We start from the raw sequence: 21,642 nt of genomic DNA on the forward strand, positions 1-21,642 counted from the left end.
TTTATGATCTTGTATATTGTAGTTATTTAGAGCATCCTGTAAATTTTCAGAAAATTCTGAATAATTTACAGTGCCGAAAATTAAGTTCAAACATACTATTTTCCACGCGCATAAAAAAATTAGTCACGCGTGTAATAATCTATTTTTGGTACTGTAAATTATTCGGAATTTTCTGAAAATTTGCAAAATGCTATAAATAACTACAATATGCATGATCATAAAAAAATATCGCGCCGAAAACTATTCAGGAGTTGAGAACACAAAAGAGCCCTATGGTAGGGCTCTTTTTGAAGACCTACCAAAGAATTATCCATAATTTTTAATTAAGTTTTATGTTATATAATTATAAAATTAAAATTAGTTAAATTTTTTTTTTAAAAATACATAAAATAAAATTTAATAATTTTGTTAATATTTTTAGTTTTTTAATTTTTAAATCATTTTTATATGACATTTTAATATTTAAATAAAACTAAACAAATTAGACCAATCTAGTATCGCTTGTCAGACTTAACAGTCCACAGATGAACGTTTACGTGAGTAAAAGTAGATATTATTGCCCAAAAAAAAAATTAAATAATCATTTAAGTGCAAAAAAATCTAAATATGATACATAATTATTATCGCAGCAAATTTCCCGTAAAATAAAGCACTTGCCCACTGTGAAAATGAAAAAAAAAAACCCACAAATAAAACACTATCTTTCAATCTTTGGCTTCATCCTTCAGCTCACTCCCATCCCATTATAGCTGCTCCTAACTATTTCTATAGAGAGAGCTAGAGAGAGATGCCTAAGCTATCTTTCTTCTTCTTCTTCGTCTTCTCAGGTCTAGAATGAACTTAAACCCAAACCTCTTCTTCTCCGAAGAAGATGGCTCAAAACAAGCTTTTCAAGCAAGAATCAATCTCTGTCTTGGACGCTCTGTATTGCTCGGAGGAGCACTTAGAGGAAGAAGTGGTGGTAGTAGATATTTCCCAAGAATTAGAAGAGGTAGTAGTGGAAGAGAGTTATTGCAGCATTAATGAGTACATTAAACCAAGCCCTCCAATCTTGCTTGACCAAGACCTTGTCTGGGAGGATGACGAGTTAATCTCTTTACTCGCTAAAGAAAAGCAAAATGAACAGTGTAATAATACCCTTCAAACAAACCGATCTCTGTTGGAGTCTCGAGGAGAAGCTGTGGAGTGGATTCTTAAAGTCGTAGCTCACTACTCTTTCTCTGCTCTAACTGCCGTTCTTGCTGTCGATTATCTCGATAGGTTTCTCCTTACTAGCTTCCATGTTCAGACAGAGAAGCCATGGATGACCCAGCTAGCTGCTGTAACTTGTCTTTCTCTCGCTGCGAAAGTGGAAGAGATCCACGTGCCCCTTCTACTAGACTTTCAAGTAGGTTTATATTCCTTGATTCCGATGTTGTATCTCGATTAATTTTTTTAAAAAATATCAAATCTTTTTTTCTTCCTTATTAATAAATTTCATCTGGGTATTTTGGATCTGATTAGGTGGAGGAAAGCAAGTACTTGTTTGAAGCTAAAACAATTAAAAGAATGGAGCTTTTGGTGCTGTCCACTCTTCAATGGAAGATGAATCCTGTAACCCCAATTTCATTTCTTGATTTCATCATTAGGAGACTTGGTTTAAAAGATCATCTCTGCTGGGAATTCCTTAAAAGATGTGAGAGCATTGTTCTCTCTGTCATAACAGGTGAGCCATATTATCCAAAGCTAAATTGTTCTAACATGAATGAATTAATCAAATAACATTTCCCAGAACATAAAAAACAGGATTAGAAGTACTTTATTCCTTGAACTTAACCTTGGGACTCATTACTTGGCAGATTCTAGGTTCAAGTCATTTCTTCCATCTATAATGGCTACCGCTACAATGCTGCATGTAGTCAGTAGTATAGAGCCCTGTCTTCAAGTCGAGTACCAAAAACAACTATTGGGTATTCTCAGAATCGACAAGGTAATTTCATTAACTATCCCATTTGATGAACCTTCCCGTGTAACGATTTTTATCGTTTTAGATATGGTAATAAATAAGTAAATAAATAATGGTAATCTTTCCCTCATGGAGCAGGACAAAGCCGAGGATTGTTGTAAGTTCATATTGGAGTTGGCACCTCCAATCTGCCGAGGCAACCAATCAAACAAGCGTAAGTTTGGCTTAATTCCAGGTAGCCCAAGCGGCGTCATGGACGTGTTGTTTAGCTCTGACAGCTCGAACGACTCGTGGGCCTCGGCGTCATCGGTGTCTTCGCCGGAGACTCTGTCCAAGAAGAAGATAAGGGCCCAGCAGGATCAACTTAATGCAGATTAGCTAAGCATTCCTCGCTAATTCTAGCTCCATTTTTTTCGCTCTATTTCTTATTCCTATGCACCCGACGCATGCGCAGCGGTTTTTTTTTCTTCTAAACTTCGAATAATATTTATATATATACGAATGAAAATATGTTCTTTATGTCTTATTAGTTTAGATCACAGAATCATTGGGGTTTTTTTTTTTTTTTTTTTTTATGGAAAATGGGTTTGGACAATTGGGAGCAAAGACTAGAGACAGTATTTAAAGTACTCCTATTCTTACATAAAAAAACATACAAAAAGATGAACCCATAATATATTGTATAGTTTTATCAGCTTTTTCCAGATTAAAGATGTAATTCTATGCTTGTTATCGTTAGATTTTGAATAGGCACGCAATCTGGCGCACGGGCATAGTTGCGCTTAGAAGGCTAAAATCGTACCTTTAATCAATAATAAAATAATACCCATTTTTACCACACTTAGATACACTTAATTATATATATGTATATTTATATCAATGGACTTATTAACATGAAACATGTTGATAAGTAGATTAAAAATAGAGAAATTCGGGATCCATTGAAAAGGGTTATCTCTGTATTATGTTAGCATGTGCCGGGAGAAAGAGATTGTCGGCCACTGGATGTTTTGGGATTGTAATCTATTAATTTATGGATATTTGACTAGCTCATTGGACGAGTACTCACTTTTCTACTACATTTGTCTTGAATTGTGATCATAACAACTAACAAGGTGAACGGAGCAACCTAACCAGCTGTGACACCGACACCGCTAGCTGATTATTGGGCGGATTGATCGGGTTACAAGGCATTTTTACCCGTTCAATGTCATAATTGAGTTAGCAAAAGTGATCCGTAACTTGCCTAATTAAATTTTTTTTTTTTTAACCCGTCTAATAATTTGGGCGGGTTGTCAGGTTAACCCGTCCAAACCGAAATTGTATTTTTTTTTGGGCTGGTTGGTCGGGTCAACCCGCCCAAACAAAAGTGATATATATATATTTTTTTTTACATTTTTTTCTTTTAAATACTGGTACTAATAGTGTGAAGTTTATCTTTTTAAGCTTAAAAAAATATTTTAAATTTATAGTAAAAAAATTAAAACAAAACACAATTAATTTATATATTTATTTGAATATATTAAAAATAATAAATTGATAAAAAATTCTTAATTGGGCGGGTTGGGTTATATTAGGCGGGTTGATAATTATTTTCAACCCGCCCAATGTAACAATTTGACGGTTTAAATTTTGGTCAGTTTATTCAGGTTGCGTTTTTTGGCAGTTTTTTCGAGTTAGTTTTGGCGGTTTATTCAGGTTGGGCGGGTTGTAAAAATTTATGCACAGCCCTACCGCTACATTGTCGTTTTTGTTAGTATTATTTTCGATTATGCACAGCCCTACCGCTACATTGTCGTTTTTGTTAGTATTATTTTCGATAAGCCGTCCAAAATGATTTAACTTGATGTTACTTGGAAATTACGGCCAGTCACTCTCTGGAAAGTAATAGAGTATTTTTTTTAATGGGACAGTAATAGATTATTAGAATAATCAAATATCACTTTTCGAACAAAGAAAAAAAAAAGAATAATCAAATATCACTCAAGTCACAAGAGAAGGGAATGTCTAAGACAACATAATCTAATTTCACCATCATATGATGATGAGTTCCTGCTAGTCTAAATAAATAGCAATATTTTCTAGGAAATTACGTTAAAGAAAGGGTGAAAAAATAAGTTCCTTCAGGTAAGTATTGAATTCTCGGTCAGTCAATGTATGTATGCATGCATATTTATATTGTATATATCTTGGTGCTGAAATTGGAAAATTTAATAAATGCTACACATATTATATGTAGAGAGTTAGGCCTCCATATTTATTATGTGCCATGTTGTTTATGCCTTCGCAAGAAAGATGAAAAGGATTCTTCTCCGAGAAAAATGTTTCGTCAAGCTTACATGGTGATAACGACAAAATATATAACATTGATAATTCTGAAATTAAGATTCAAGTCTTCGTGATCCACTGTTTTCTTTTTGGAAAATAAATATCAAATAGTGTTCCTTTCCAATTGAAGCTTGACAGAACAAGAGCTAAAATAGTTAGGTTTAAGAGTGATTTTCGATCATATGTAGGTTTCCAATAGAAGTTTGACAGAACAAGGCGGGTGTTTTTTTTTAAGATTCAGACATCTTAATCTGAATGCACATCTTAATAATAAAATATCATATCTGAATTTGAATATAGAAATATTAAGACTATTTATTTTTTTCACATCTGAATGCACATTTAAATAATAAGATATCATATCACAATTTTTAATTATATATTATTAATATATTTATAATATTATATTTTATTTAAAAAAAAAGTATTTGTTGACCGCGTTTTTGGCCAACGACGTGAGAACGTCAAAAACGACAAACCTTTAAGAGAATTCAAACGACACAGACAGTTTAATAAAGAGAATAAAGAACACACGCAATTTTTATAGTGGTTCGGCCCCAATTAGTTGGTAATAGCCTAATCCACTTAGAGATTTGATTAATTTATCTACACTCAAGATCAGATGAACTTTAGTCAACTGTATTTCTTCAGTGTAAATTCTCAGAATACAAAAGAGTTCTCTCTCAAGAAAACACACTTTCTCTCTCTAGACAACTCAGACCAAAAATTCAGATTGCCAAAAAAAAAGCCCTTTCTGATCCCATCAACCCTCTATTTATAGGCTTGAGATCATACACTGATATCCCCCTAGGATCGCGATATTTTATTATTTATATTATATTTAAATTACAAGAAATATTTAAAATGCAACAGAATCCTCAATTTGAGCGAAGAATGAGAGATTCCCGCGTATGCCCATACCGATTCTTGTTGATGCCGTTTCTGGGAATTTGACGTAGTCTGGTCTATTTGGTTGATGAATATCGTCTTCTGATCGAACACATGCATGTTGGACACACACAAGTGTTGGTCGGACATATGCATGCTGTAACACCCTACTACCTTAGAGTCGTTACTAAGTGAGTTTAAAACGGAAATTGTGCAACTAACTGACTCTTCGAGGTTTCTAAAACCAAAAGTGTGACTAAACCAGAGGTTAAGGCTGTAATCTTTGAAAATGCTTAGTTTCATTGAAAACATTAAGTATCAAACATCCGGGATCCCAAAATAAGGTTTACAAAATATTTACAACTCAAAAATAGATTTACACTTGATTAACTATCAAAAGAATAGGTTAATACAACCACATTCAAAACGCCCCCAACCAAAGTAGTCGGGCAGGCCGAACATGTACGCGCCGCCCCCACGCTCTCCATACTCATGGCCGGTTGACTGACTCCTTGCTTTTACCTGCCACACAGAGCACCCGTGAGCCGAAGCCCAGCAAGAAAACTCATACAGTATAACATATGCATAAAATATAGCTGGCATATAATCCACTGATAAATAGGAAAACCATCAGACTGAACAAACACGGCCATGCCGCCCCAGAGGCCTTACCAAAGCCTGAGGTCTCGGTCCTTACCGTAAGGATAACTCACGTATCCATTGGGTCCCACCCTAGCTACAAGCACTCCATGTGCTAAGTGTTACTTCCGGCCCCAAGGCCGTTCTCAGCCTTCGTCGCTCTCGGCCTTAGCCGTTCATTTCATTATAATCACACATATAGTACATTTTGAAATAATCATTCAAACATATAATAATTCATTTAAGGTTATACATTCGCACATAATACAATCTAGGGTCATTCCCTACAATAACACTGTGGGCCCATGCCCTGTTCTCGGGTACTACGGTTTTCTTACCTTTCAATTCGGTAGCTTTGATCACCTGACTCCTCGAGCACGATCCCACTCGAGCCCTAGCGCTCACCTAAACAAAATCCATAAGTCAAAGTCATTACCAAACCTCAAGTCCAAAACCTAGCCTCAGGACTAATCCCGAGCCCCCGGGAAGTCCTAGATCCACAAAACAAGGTGGTGGAATCGAGCCCCGAACCCTAGGTCAAAATCCCTCAAAATAGCCCAAAAACCCCTTTTTGTGAATAGTGCAGCGCTACAACGCTCTAAAGAGGGCGCTATAGCGCTACAAGCAGAACCACACATCCCCAGAAACAGGGCCTAGCGCTACAGCGCCCAAAGACTAGCGCTGTAGCGCTAGTTGCAGACAGGCAACACCCAAATTTGTTTTCTGCGATTTCTTTCAACCATTTCAACCCCAAACTTGTCCAAATCTTTCCCAAACCCAAAAACAAACTTATCAACCCCCCACACTCATCTCAAGCATCCCAAGAACTCATAACCCAAGCTCAAGCAACCCAAAACTCAAGATTTACCATAATGAACCCTAAACCCAGAAAATCAGTCAAACATCAAAGTTAAAGACTTAGAAATCATACCGTGGATGGAAATTCGACCTTGAGTTAAACCCTAAACCTCCTTAGCTTGCTCCTTCTCAACCTTGGCCTGAATTCCCCTAAAATCCCCATCAATTCAGCTTAGATACACAGCTCAAACCAGTCAAACCCTAAAACTGAAACTTCTAAAAACTTACCTCAATGTTTGATGTGTTCTTGCTAATCCCTTGCCAATCTTCAAGTCTAGCTTAGGATCCTTGATGCTCAGCCTATCCTAGCTCACCACTGAGCTTAACTCCAAGAAAAATGAAGGGAAATGGTGGGAGAACCACAAACCGATCCTTTGAAGAAAACCCACACTGTTTTTCTCTCTTTTCTTTTTCTTCCTTCTTTCTTTCTTTTTCTCAGCCTTATAACTCTATTCTACCAATCCCACTAAATATAAAGCTTCATTTAACTCATCTCTAAAAAGCCTAAAGACCAAAATGACCTCCCTATTAATTCTAAACCTTTTTGTCCATGTAGGGCCATTTTAGTCATTTTACCCAATTCCCACTAAATATACATTCCTCATCATCAAGATTAACCTCAATATATTTTCCAAATTCCCATTTAAACTCCCCAGGCTTGACCCAAGCCGGGTATAAATTCCTGCTTTGACTTTTCCGCTAACCCGCTCATTCTAGGATCGTCTCGAGTCACAGATCACAGATACCAACACAGTCATGCCCAAAATGGCCAAATTACAATTATGCTCTTTCTAAGACAATCAGGTCTACATGCATACTAATACACATAGTCATGCATCTCAAATAGTCAAATAGTCATATAACATGCATTAAATCATAATCATGCATTTAACTCCTTAAAGTCACACACAAAAATCCCAATATGCCCTCCAGGCACACTAATCAAGGCCCTTAAGCCTTATCAGCGAATTTGGGTCGTTACACATGCTGGACACATGCATACGGACCAGGCCTTTGTCTCACCTTGGACATGCATCCGACCACACCCTTGGACTGCTCCTCGGACCAAAGTCCGACCATGCCCTTGGACTGCTCCTCGGACCAAAGTTCGACCACACCCCTTGGAGTGCTCCTTGGACCAAAGTCCGACCATGCCCTTGGACTGCTCCTCAGACCAAAGTCCGACCACACCTTTGGACTGCTCCTCGGACCAAAGTCCGACCACACCCCTTGGACTGCTCCTCGGACCAAAGTCCGACCACACCCCTTGGAGTGCTCCTTGGACCAAAGTCCGATCAGTCACTTGGACTGCTCCTCGGACCAAAGTCCGACCAGTCACTTGGACTGCTCCTCGGATCAAAGTCCGACCAGTCACTTGGCTCAGACGTGACACCTCTCAAGCAGTCAAAACTCTTCATTGATGTACTGGGCTACTTGTAAGCCATCTCACTCCACTATTCTTTGCCACTTGTCATTTCTATTGCCACATCATCATTTTCAAATTTTGGGGATAACATTTGCCCCCCAAGTTTATTATATGATACTTCACATAATAAACTTTTTTCCTTCACAGTTGACGGCATTATAAAAAATAACTGTTCATCTTCCCGCCATGCAGTAGACCACAACTTACAGACCACGATCACTGCAAATAACTGTCCATGATCGTGGAGAGAAAAAATAGCCCAGGAATACCAAGGGTCCAAAAATAAGTGATAACTCCCACTTTTTTTTTCTTTAAATAACCCCTACACTTACACATTCTTCTTTACACAAGAAAATCACATTTTGAAAACCCTTCTCTTTCTTTCTTCTCTCTTGGCCGAAACCCCTTGTCTTCTCCTTCCTTTGGCCGAATCTTCAAGGGACTTCAAGGGAAGCTCTCCATTTCTTCAAGCAATCTCCAAGCAAGTCAAAGGTTCTCCAAAGTTGAGTAAGTCTTCTTCTCCATGCCTTTACATTGTTGTTATTTTTTCAAAAAATTTCATGAAAAAACCATGTTGTGGCCGAAACCCCATTGAGAGCTTTTTTCTTGAATTTGTTCATAAATCTCATAAGAATGTTTGTATAATGTGTTGGGTGGCTGTTTTGAGGATGTTTGTATTATGGGTAACCCAACATTATCCTCAATTTCATAGGAATTTCAAGAAGAATAGGTTAATCTAGCATAAACCATGATTGTGGGTTTTTGGGGTTTTTGATAGCATAGAGGGTTTCAAGAACATGAAAAACTTTTCAACTTCCCTATTTTGATCTTGTGTTTGTATGTTTGGATGAGATATCATGTTTATGATAGGGAATATAGAACTTTGCCCTTTCAAATTGGTTCTTGTTTTCGGCTCAAGGAAAATAGTGGAATTTTTGGTGAGGTTTTGGGTATGAAAAATGGGGTAAGTTTAGGGATATGGCCGATCGGCCACTATTTTTCTGGGCAAACATGTGGTCCGATCGGACCACATGTGCACTCCTCGGACTTCATAGGCGCTCCTCGGAAGTGCATGGCTTGGACACGCACGGTCGCCCGACACTCCTCGGACAGGAGTCATGCCAGCACAGCCGCTCGGATGGACAGACCCAGATGCGCGGCTGCTCGGACGCCCCTCCGCTCGGACACGAGCCTTGCTGCTCGGACGCCTCTCCGCTCAGACCCACACGCTCTAGGCACTAGGCGCACCACTTGACGTTAGGCACCCCTTGGCTCCTCGGACGCTTCTCCTAGGGCGTCTTAGACACCCGACCGGACCAAGCATGGAATTCTACATGCCATGCTTTTTAAATATTTCTTAGGCACCTTTAAGCACTAAAAATCTTTTTTCCATGCATGCTATATTTTTACCACTTAGATAAATTTTTCTAAGTATAAAAATAAATTTTGTTCTTGTTGGATTTTATCTGTATGGTTACTCACCTCCCCATTTTTTATTTATTTTTGTAGATGAATCCCTCTGATTATAGGGGAGGTGACAACCATACGGACTCCGATACTTCTATCCCGCAGTCAATCGAGACTCCTCTAAATAGCGATTCCTCATCAAAATCGTCCACCAGTTGTACTCCAGAGGACCGCCTTCATCGCTTCAAGCGGATCCTTCCCCGCTCAGCCCTGTATTTCCTCCGCGAGGAACAGTTTCTTCAACAAGCTTCACAGTCGACGATGAGGGTGAAGAAATCTAATAGACTTCCCCAGGACCAAGATCCACAAGTGATGCCCGCACTGCAACTCCTTCAGGATCACCCTCTCAGAAGTTTGCCACCGTGGTCCAGAATTTGGCCATTCAAAACCCACAGAAGGGGAGAGAAGAAGAACCTTCCTGGTTCCCTGCCCAGCCTTCAAAACTTAATCCTGGGTCGTTCCACAAACACATCCAGGCTTTGGGTTCGAGTGGGGTGAACGTGATATTCCCGGGCCCTCACCAGAGAGCCAATAGGCCCGGTGGAGCATACTGCGCCTGGTCCAGGTACCATATCCACGCAGGAGCGACACTCCCACTACACCCTTATTTCCGGTCTATAGCGGATTATTTCAATGTCTCCTCATTCCAGATCGCACCGAATGGGATCCAAGCATTGTCCGCACTATATATTCTTTACTTTCTGCAAGGTTGGGACGAGCCCACCCCTCATGAGGAACACTATTTGTTCGACTTCAGGACTAACCCCACCCACAAGAACACGGGCTTCTTTCACCTCTATCACAGGCAAAAGGGGACTACATACCTTAGCGGTATCGCCCACAAGTCGAACCCCGGGAAATATTACAGAGAATATTTCCTCACATCAGATATCAAGGCCAACAACTTGGCCTTTACACATGCGGGTCCGTTCCAGCGACCCTTGCCTACTGAAGGGATGTTCAATCGAGCGGAGGTGTTGGCTAGCATGAGTATCGAGGAGAAAGACGTGAAAAGATTGGTCACTACAGAATACCTTCAGATGGTGGGCCTGATACCGTGTGACCAAAATGTGGCGGTGGAAAGTACCACTGGGGAGAACAACACGACTGATCAGTCCAATGCGGGCACGGAGGTAGTGACTAATCAGTTTTCTCCTGGACCCTCTCCGCTTTCTCATAAACCTGGCGACCTTGTCATTAGGGAGCCTCATTCTGAGCCTCAGCACAGATCTGCTATTCCTGCTCGGTCCGGGAAAGGAAAAGCCATCCAGATTGAGAGAGAACTTAGCTCATCTTCGGATGACGAGGATGACTTCATTGATCAGATTCTCAACTCAGGTCTAGTAGTCATAGGAATATGTTTAATAACTTGGTGATTCGAGACTAATAAAATTGTAGTAGTAATATACTTATCTACATTTTATTATATATATATATTTTCTAACGAATCTCATGTTTTCCTCTTTTGCAGACTCAGAGATGTTCAGACATTGCATCGTTCCTCCTACTCCAAAAAGGAAGTCTGGCGAAGGAAGTGGTCTAACTCCCCCGAGGAAGGTCCCGAGGGCAGTACCACCGAGCCAGGGGAGACAACCTGAGGGGTCAGTTACGATCCCGTAGTTGACCCCTTCATCACTTCCCCCATCAGCGAGCCTGACTCCCCCAGGCTCGCCCGGCCCGAGCGAGGCACTCCGAGCTGCTGACACCAAACTCAGGGGGGCAACTGATCAGACCCTCCATGATACATCAACGATTCAAGGATTTGAGTCTTTTCCTCGACTCAGTGTTGATGTTGTCCTAGATAGAGGGATTGCTCAGCTGACAAATGTAAGTACTCTACCACAAGATAGATTGTTACTTACGTTAATACTTTGTAGTAACTTTTTGTTTTTCATGCAGACGCTTATGACCTTCTGTCACGCCCAGCAGCGATCGGTCGGTTATAAGGAGTTGATCAAGGTCCTAAATGATCAACTCATGGAGGCTCGAGCGAAAACGGACGCTCTTCAGTCCAAGCTGGGACAGGCAGAGAAGACTGTGACTGAGCAAAAGGAGTCTCTCAAGGGGTTGGTTGATGGGAATGATCAGCTAACCCAAGCCAACAAATCCTTGATTGATCGGCTAGACAGACTGACTCGTGAGAACAAGGGACTGATTAGTGTGAATGAAGAGCTGAAGCAAGAGAAGGAGGCCTATCTAACCCGCAACGAGGAGACCTGCTTCAACTGCTTCTACCAGGTGTGGAAGCTAAATAAACCCCTCAAGCTCGACTTTCTGATCGATGAGATCCAGGCAGAGGAGCTCGCCAGATGTGAGGCCAGGGCTGCTGAGGAAGCTGCTAATCCTACTGGCCCTACACCTGCCTCCTCTACACTATCATTCCGAGCGAGAGGAGCAGCTGAAGCCAAGGAGGGGGTTGATCAGCCTACCAGAGCAGCATGCCAGTGACTCCTCATCCTGCTAGAACGCTCCTGCATGACCAGTCGTAGTCCTACTAGTTTTTATCATAGTTTGTTTTATTTCTTATACTTTTGCTCGTATGATTTAGCTATTTGGCACTTGCACTTTACTTTTCTTTTTTGGCTAGCTTGAAAATTTTAAGTCTTTTTACATTTAAGACATTACAAGTTTATTGTGAATAGTAAAGTTTCTATATGCCTTAAACCTTCACATGAGTATTTAGTTTTCTAACTTAGAAATTCTAAACATTTCATAAGTCCATACTAAATATACTTCCTCATGCTCTTATTGCTCTAATATTTTATGAGCATAACCTTTATTATCACACGAATATCTGTTTCTAACTTAAGATTTTAAAAATTCTAAGTTACTTAAGCTTTGTCAAACAAGTTAGCTTAATGGCTTTTTTAGACTTCCAAATTTACAAGTCAGCCCAAAAACAGATATCTTTGCTCGTGCTCTTATTGCCTGTGTTGAAGTGCACTCTGTGTTGAAGTGCACGCCAGTATACTCTATGTGCCCCCCAAGTGATTGAGGGTTAAAAAAAAATCCTTGATCACTTGCTACTTGACCGAATTTGTTCGAGCAATGACTACTCGTGAAACACATAGAATATACAAACATATTTCAGCAATTAACCACTACAAAACACATGCAACTATTTAAACGTTGGTCTTTCATCTCATGATACCGACCAGTTGAACACTGTCCGGTATATATGTATTTTTAGTTTTAGAAGACGTGTTTTGTTTAAATCATAATGACAGTTGAACACTGCCAAGCAAGAATAATCAACACATGCAAAATTTGTAGCAAGATTCGACCACGCTGCGCGTGATCTCTTTTATTACTCGTAATAATAAATGACAAAACGTGTCTAACAACGAGTTTCAAACAAAATAACATTGTTCAAAATAACATGACTAGTTAGAAAATAGCCAGTTCACAAACAAAAAACTTAAATAACAAGTTAAGCACTTGATACAAAGCCACTACTCTGCAAGCAATATTTATTGATAATATTTCCTCAAGTGCTCGCCATTCCAGTAATTCCTGATCAGCTCTCCATTTAACCGAGCAAGCTTGTAGGTGCCGGGTGGCAAGACTTGCTCAATTTGATATGGTCCTTCCCAGTTTGGTCCTAGCACACCAGCTACTGGGTCTCTGACAAACACCTTTCTGAGGACCAAATCTTCGACCTGGAACTTTCGATCTCGGACTTTGGAATTGAAGTAGCGCGCCACTTTTTGCTGGTGAGCAGCAACTCTCAGGTTTGCCTCCTCTCGTCTCTCCTCGAGGAAGTCCAAGGATTCTGCTAGCAATTGATGATTCTCCTCCTGGTTGTACATGGTCATTCTGTGAGATGGTGGGTCTATCTCCATAGGTAACATGGCTTCATACCCATATGCCAAAGAAAATGGGGTATGTCCAGTTGCTGTCCGAGCAGTAGTCTTGTATGACCAAAGGACTTCTGGTAATTCTTCCGCCCAAGCACCCTTAGCTCGCTCCAGGCGCTTTTTCAGAGTGTCCTTCAGTGTCTTGTTTACCGCTTCAACCTGCCCATTGGCTTGTGGATGGGCTACCGAGGAGAAACTTTTTGTGATGCCATGCCGAGTGCAAAAATCGGTAAATATGTCGCTGTCAAATTGGGTGTCGTTGTCAGACACTATCTTCTTAGGCAGACCATAGCGACATATTATGTTCTTAACCACAAAGTCCAACACTTTCTTCGATGTGATCGTGGCTAATGGTTCGGCCTCAGTCCACTTAGTGAAATAATCTACTGCAACCACTGCAAACTGCACTCCTCCTTTCCCCTTGGGTAATTTCCCGATCAGATAAATACCCCACACTGCAAAAGGCCATGGACTTTGCATTTTCTTCAAGACATTTGGGGGCGCTCTGGGTACTTTAGAAAATCTTTGGCATTTGTCACACCTCTTCACATATTCCATAGAGTCCTCGTTCATGGTAGGCCAGAAAAATCCTTGTCGCAAGATCTTTTTAGATAGACTCTGCCCCCCATCATGATCTCCACAAAACCCTTCATGCACTTCAGCTAATAAATTATTTGACTGGTCGGGTGTTATGCACCTGAGTAGAGGCAAGGAATACCCTCTTCTATAAAACACCCCATCCATCATGGTGTACCTAGCAGCTTGCCTCATAATCTTCCTTGCCTCATTACGATCATCTGGGAGGGTCCCTTGCTCAAGATAAGCAATGATGGGAGTCATCCAGGTGTCAGCTATCGTGATCGGCATGGCCTCTTGTTCATCAATGCTCGGCTCCGCCAAGTATTCTACCAGTACTATATTCAGAGTTTCGGCATCTTTTGCACTAGCTAGCTTTGCTAGAGCATCTGCATTAGAGTTCTGCTCCCGTGGTACTAGTTTGATGGTATACTCCTCGAACTGTGCTAGCAGATCTTTAGTCTTATTTAAGTATGCCACCATGCGTAGGTCCCTTGCCTGGTATTCCCCCAAGACTTGGTAGACCACCAATTGGGAATCACTATTTATTTCCACCGACCGGGCACGTACATCTCTGGCCAGTCGCAAGCCTGCTAGGAGGGCTTCATACTCCGCCTCATTGTTAGAAGCATTGAATCTGAATCTCAGTGCACAATGAATTCGGTGCTTCTCTGGTGTGACCAATATAATTCTAGCTCCTGAATGATGCTCATTCGACGACCCATCAACAAAAAGTTTCCAAGTAGGAAGTTCTTCTTTCTGCACAGTAACACTCTCTTGCTGGTCGGGAACATCAGCGATTTCGGTACATTCAGCGATGAAATCTGCCAAAGCTTGACCCTTAATAGCAAACCTCGGCTGGTACTTGATTTCGAATTGGCCTAACTCAACTGCCCATTTAAGTAACCGACCAGACGACTCTGGCTTCTGTAAGACTTGGCGTAGAGGCTGGTCAGTAAGGACCTTAATGGGGTGTGCTTGGAAGTATGGCCGCAATTTTCGTGATGCGAGTACCAAGCAGTAAGCTAACTTCTCGATCAAGGGATACCGGGACTCTGCTCCTATCAATCGCTTGCTAACATAGTCCACCGGGTGCTGCACTATATCCTCCTCTCGTACTAAGGCAGCACTAACAGCATACTCCGTGACTGCTAGGTATAAAAAGAGGTCTTCTCCATCAATTGGCTTAGAAAGGACAGGAGGTTGGGCCAAATGCTCCTTTATGGCCTGGAAAGCTTGCTCACATTCTGCAGTCCACTCAAACTTCTTGCCTCCTCTAAGCAGGTTAAAAAACGGGACGCACTTGTCCGTTGATTTCGAAACGAACCTGCTTAGAGCTGCAATCTGCCCAGTTAAGCTTTGTACATCCTTTATTCTAGCTGGAGACTTCATTTCTATGAGGGCCTTTATCTTTTCTGGGTTTGCCTCTATTCCTCGGGAGTTCACAATAAACCCAAGAAATTTTCCAGAACCCACTCCAAATGAGCACTTAAGGGGGTTTAACTTCATGATGTACTTTCTCAGTATTGCGAAGCACTCCTCTAAGTCTCGCACGTGCCCTTCAGCTTCCTTTGACTTCACCAGCATATCGTCTACATATACCTCCATGCTCTTGCCGATTAAGTCACGAAACATACCATTCACCAAACGCTGATAGGTAGCCCCTGCATTCTTCAGTCCGAAGGGCATGACTCTATAGCAGTATAGCCCTATATCTGTTCGGAAGCTGGTATGCTCTTCATCAGGAGGATGCATGCTGATCTGGTTGTACCCCGAATATGCATCCATGAAGGACAAGGTCTCATGACCAGAGGTTGCATCTACCAACTGGTCTATTCTTGGTAAAGGAAAGCAATCCTTTGGGCATGCTTTGTTCAGATCAGTAAAATCTACACAACTCCTCCACTTTCCATTGGGTTTGGGCACCAACACTGGGTTTGAAACCCAGGCAGGGTAATATGCCTCCCTAATAAACCCATTCTCCTTTAATCGCTCTACCTCCTCCTTAAGAGCTTTTGCTCGATCCTTGTCAAGCAATCTCCTCTTCTGTTGCACTGCTGGATAGCTTTCATCTACGTTGAGCACGTGGCTGATCACAGTTGGTGAGATACCCACCATATCCTTGTGAGACCAGGCGAAGACATCTTGATTCCTTCACAAAAATTCTATCAGATGTGCTCTCACCTCTGTTTTCAACTTTTTTCCAATTTTGACCCCTCTCGTCGGGTCATTCTCATTTATAAGAACCTCCTCTAACTCTTTGGATGGCCCCACATCACTTTCATAATCCCCAAAGCGAGGATCAAAGTCCCTTCCCTCGCTTTGGGCAACGCCCTATTTGGTGACTTCATCACCGGATGGGGTCTTCTGCTCTTTTAAACCAAGAGTGCTCTCTTGGCCAAACTCCTCTAACATCTCTTCATCGGTTACAACTGCAAGACCCTAGTCGACATCCATCTCGTCCACCTCTTCTCTCTCAACACATAGAATCATGTTGTTCTCCTTGGCCCCCTTCTTTGCCTTAGCTACCGAGGCATTATAGCACTCCTTAGCCTCCCTCTGGTCTCCTTGGACACAGCCTATGCCAGGACTGGTCGGGAACTTCATAGAAAGGTGCCAGATTGAAACTACCGCATGTAAGTTTGTGAGCAGTGGTCGACCAATAACCACATTGTAGGCGGACGGGCAGTCAACAATCAAAAACTCGGTCATTACGGTTTCATGCTTGGGAGCTTCCCTCGTCGTGACTGGCAACTTGATTGTCCCAGCTGGTGACAATCCTTCTCCAGTAAACCCATAAATGACTTGAGAGCACGGCTTCAAGTCATTGACAGATAGCTTCATCTTCTCGAAGGATGACTTATAAATAATGTTTACAGAGCTCCCTGTGTCGACCAAACATCTCTTCACTTTCATATTAGCAATTTGGACTGTCATAACAAGAGGGTCATTGTGAGGATACCTCATGTGTCGAGCATCTTCTTCAGTGAAAGTGAAGGACTCACTTTCATATCTTGGGTTCTTCGGTGGTCGCTCCTCCACTGTCATAACTTCGGAGGTGGATGCCGCATCCAATTCGTGACGAAGAGTGCGAGCATACCTCTCCCTCGCCTTGTTGCTATCTCCAGCAAGATGTGGTCCTCTACATATAGTATCTAGTGTGAATTCTACAGGTTCAGGTTGCAAAGGTGGGGATTTTTGCCGCTTGAACCCAGGATTGTTGTTGCTCCCCTCTCCTTGGGTCTTCTCTGCTCGATACTTTTTTAGCTTCCCCGACCGGAGGAGAAACTCTATCTCATCTTTGAGATGATTACACTCATTCGTGTCGTGACCATAATCTCCATGGAAGCGACAGAACTTGTTCATATCTCTCTTACTCATCTACTTCTTGATTGGTGGGGGTTTCCGGTAAGGGACCTCTTGATGACTGGCCAAATAGATCTTCGCTCGGCTCGCCGACAGAGTGGTATAGTTGGTGAATCGAGGTTCATACTTAGTTGGCTTGTTGTTTGGTCCCGACTTAGCCTTCTTCTCATTGTGGCGGTCAGACCCGTTATTCCCACGTTTCTTACCACCACCTTGATCATGTCTGCCATTTTTGGGGGGATCACTCGATCCACTTGGTTTATTCAACCCATTTTCTCCCTTCTCAATTGCATCATCCAACTTCATGTATTTGTCTGCCCGGTCTAAAAATTGTTGTAAAGTTGAAATTGGATGGCGATGGATGCTGTCCCACAAAGGACTTCGGTAAATAATGCCGGAAGAAATTGCCACCATCTTCCCTTCATCTCCAACTGCATTAGCTCGGTTAGCTCCTCTCATGAACCTTTGTATGTAGTTCTTGAGAGGCTCATCTTTTCCTTGTTTTATATCTGCCAAGTGATTGGCATAAACAGGAGGGGTTCGAGCAGCACTAAACTGCCTGCAAAACTCCTTTCTAAAACTCTCCCAAGAAGTGATGGAGTTAGGCTTGAACTTCCAATACCACTCTTGGGCAGTGTCGGACAATGTGGTGGGGAAGACTCTGCAGCGATAGTCATCACTCACTCCGAGCAGCTCCATCTGATCTTCGAACTTCCCAACATGTCTAATCGTGTCTGCCTTTTCTGTATAAACTGGCAATATCGGTGCTTTATATTTTACTGGTGGTTGAGTTGCTCTAATCCGAGCACAGAAAGGGCTGCCACTCCTGTGGTCCACTGGATCAATCGCTGGTCGTTTTGACAAACTCTGGACTGCTGCTGTCAAAGCATCAAGCTGGGCTTGGATGCCTGGGGCCACTGCTGGGGACTCACTTTCGGGACCGCTTGGTCGGGTACTCCTATCCGACAAACTATCATCGAGTATTTCTACTCGATTGGTAGGACGGATTGGCTCTTGCCCTTCGACCGGGACGGTCCTCCTTCTATCATCAATGACGTCCCTCAGGTCCTTCTGAGCAGTGTGCTTTCCCAACCGATCGAACACCGTACTCTGAGTCTTCTCGGATGGTTTGCTGGGTGGAACGTGCTCCTTGCCACTGCGCTGGTTGGGATGCCGTGGTGGTCTTCCTGTCTGGGCTGGTCGATCCTCTCCTCCTCGATGGTTATTATTATTCTTCTCCTTAGAATGGTTAGTGGGATGACTGTCAGCTTCATCACGCCCATGCCCATCTTTGAAGTGGGATGTCTCATTGCCATGAGGAGCTTTATTGTGCTCCTGCTCAGGAGGTGTTTTCTTGCTGCTTGACTTGTGACTCCCTGACCTGGAAGTCTCTGATCGGTGGCTCCTTGAGTAGGTTTTGGAGTTCCCCCTTTGAGTTGAGGCAGTGCGCGATCAGACTCCATCCTCCTCATGACCAGGTGGGTTACTACCACCTCTGCCTAGTCTATCAGTTTTCTTATGACCAGCTTCTGTGGTCTTTGCCTCTGTGGTGGCTGCCACCCCAGGTGCAACCTGGGCATTGGCTTGGGTCAGCTGCGTAGCTGCCTCCAGAACGAGTGCAGCTTCGCGATGTCGCCTGTCGGCCTCCTCCTACTATCGACAGATCTCCTCACTCCTAGCGTCCATCTCCCGTTTCTGCTGCTCGAATGCGGCATTCTGCCTAGCCATTTCCTCAGCGAACGCCTCTTGCCTAGCGTTGAACTGAGCCATCTCCTCCTGGAAGGCGCTCATGGCTTCCTGGAGCTCTTCAACTTCTGGTGCTACGTCCTCGAGCACGACTCTGGGCTCAGTTTCACGATCTTGAACGCTAGGACCCTCTGATCTAGCATGCTCTTTAAAGGAGCTCGTCTTCTTGTAGGCTGCATTGGTGTTCTTAGGCGCCATATTGCTTCAGGGACCGTCTGTTCTTCTCTTTAGGCTCTCAATGAAAGCACCAAAATGTTGACCGCGTTTTTTGCCAACGACGTGAGAACGTCAAAAACGACAAACCTTTAAGAGAATTCAAACGACACAGACAGTTTAATAAAGAGAATAAAGAACACACGCAATTTTTGTAGTGGTTCGGCCCCAATTAGTTGGTAATAGCCTAATCCACTTAGAGATTTGATTAATTTATCTACACTCAAGATCAGATGAACCTTAGTCAACTGAGTTTCTTCAGTGTAAATTCTCAGAATACAAAAGAGTTCTCTCTCAAGAAAACGCACTTTCTCTCTCTAGAAAACTCAGACCAAAAATTCAGATTGCCAAAAAAAAATCCCTTTCTGATCCCATCAACCCCCTATTTATAGGCTTGGGATCATACACTGATATCCGCCTAGGATCGAGATATTTTATTATTCGTATTATATTTAAATTACAAGAAATATTTAAAATGCAACAGAATCCTCAATTTGAGCGAAGAATGAGAGATTTCCGCGTATGCCCAGACCGATTCTTGTTGATGCCGTTTCTGGGAATTTGACGTAGTCTGGTCTATTTGGTTGATGAATATCGTCTTCTGATCAAACACATGCATGTTGGACACACACAAGTGCTGGTCGGACATATGCATGCTGGACACATGCATACGGACCAGGCCTTTGTCTCACCTCGGACATGCATCCGACCACACCCTTGGACTGCTCCTCGGACCAAAGTCCGACCATGCCCTTGGACTGCTCCTCGGACCAAAGTCCGACCACACCCCTTGGAGTGCTCCTCGGACCAAAGTCCGACCATGCCCTTGGACTGCTCCTCGGACCAAAGTCCGACCACACCCCTTGGACTGCTCCTCGGACCAAAGTCCGAGCAGTCACTTGGACTGCTCCTCGGACCAAAGTCCGACCAGTCACTTGGACTGCTCCTCAGATCAAAGTCTGACCAGTCACTTGGCTCAGACGTGACACCTCTCAAGCAGTCAAAACTCTTCATTGATGTACTGGGCTACTTGTAAGCCAGCTCACTCCACTATTCTTTGCCACTTGTCATTTCTATTGCCACATCATCATTTTCAAATTTTGGGGATAACAGTATTCAAATATTCAAATACAAAACATAATCAATTTTAAAATTTTAAAGTATTAATTGTTTCCTAATATGTCAAAGGAAATAAAAGAATAGAGAGAGTTGTATATGTATTAATAATATTAAGAGCCCATTATAGATCTTTTTCGGTAAGATTCATTAAGTGATACAAAGTAATTAAAAAAAAAAAAAAAAAAATGCATTTAATAGTTAAAGATCTGACTGAATCAGATAAGAGGCAAGAATAAGTCCAAACAAATGGACCCTAAATTAGTTAGGTTTTTGAGAGATTTTTTTATCATAGATAGGTTTGATTGCTTTAGTTTGTGTTCCATGACATTTTGTGTTAAGTATTTAATGCCTACTATAGTTGAATCATATGCGTATTAATACAAGGTCCCAATTGAATATTCAAAACCCTCATCTTTTGGCTAGCTAAAAAATATAGTAGTATTATATTTAGTGTTGTTGATGGATATTAATAGTGTCATATATTATCTTACACGGTATAATATGTCATATTATTGTTGGTGTAATTTAGTATCAGATCTCACATATATTTTATCATTACAAGAAATAGGTCTTTCAGTGACGATACAGTTTTGCCGCTGATAATTGTCACGATTAAATTTTTTTTTAAGGTATTATCAATGGCGACTGTGTGTCGCCGCTACTTGAGGATAGGGTGTCGCTAATGCTTGAAGTAGATAATTTTTTTTTTGAAAAATTATCCGACAAGTCGCCGCTTATCTTGGCTCAAAATTTTTGTGGGAAACGTGGGTAGTTAGATTTTTTATGCCACTATTAGCGGCAACATTTGGCGGCGACAGGTGTTGCCGCTAAACTGTCGCCGCTAAAAGTCGCCTCGATATATCAGAAGACACACCGTCTTCTTCTTCTTCTTCCCACGCCTCATTTGTAGCAGAACTAGGCGAATCCCATATCGACGAACCCCTCTGATCCCCACATCGTCGAACCCCTCCACCACCGTACCCCTCAGCCCACCCATTCTCCCCCATACTCTCCTTACCCATTCTCCTCCAATCCCTAAATCCGAAAAAAAAAATTTATGCACCTTTCCGACGCCTCCACCACCTTGCTGACGCCTTCACCAGCACCCCTCCATTTCCACTCTCTCTTCTTTCCCTCTATTTTCTCCCAATCCCAAAATGCCCCGAATCCAAAAATAAAAAATAAAAAAAATTCCCCTATGCCACAACCTCCAC

The 21,642-nt window shown here is 42.1% G+C and overlaps 1 protein-coding gene across 1 annotated transcript; it reads left to right on the forward strand.

Moving 5' to 3' along the window:
- The first annotated feature begins 694 nt into the window (after nt 1-694).
- On the forward strand, nt 695-2,464 carry LOC133804268 (cyclin-D3-3-like). The gene is made up of 4 exons (XM_062242416.1): nt 695-1,387; nt 1,504-1,705; nt 1,839-1,969; nt 2,084-2,464. Exons 1-4 carry the CDS (start codon nt 872-874, stop codon nt 2,321-2,323), a joined length of 1,089 nt encoding a protein of 362 aa, XP_062098400.1. The 5' UTR covers nt 695-871; the 3' UTR covers nt 2,324-2,464.
- The last annotated feature ends 19,178 nt before the right edge of the window (nt 2,465-21,642 follow it).

This window comes from Humulus lupulus, chromosome X, assembly GCF_963169125.1.
Source record: "Humulus lupulus chromosome X, drHumLupu1.1, whole genome shotgun sequence".
Lineage (NCBI taxonomy): Eukaryota > Viridiplantae > Streptophyta > Magnoliopsida > Rosales > Cannabaceae > Humulus > Humulus lupulus.

Excerpts from the sequence above, each read along its gene's own strand:
- LOC133804268 (XM_062242416.1), top strand. The coding sequence starts at position 872 with ATGGCTCAAAACAAGCTTTTCAAGCAAGAATCAATCTCTGTCTTGGAC. Across the intron at positions 1,388-1,503 it reads CCCTTCTACTAGACTTTCAA|GTGGAGGAAAGCAAGTACTT; the intron begins GTAGGTTTATAT and ends GGATCTGATTAG. Across the intron at positions 1,970-2,083 it reads GTATTCTCAGAATCGACAAG|GACAAAGCCGAGGATTGTTG; the intron begins GTAATTTCATTA and ends CTCATGGAGCAG.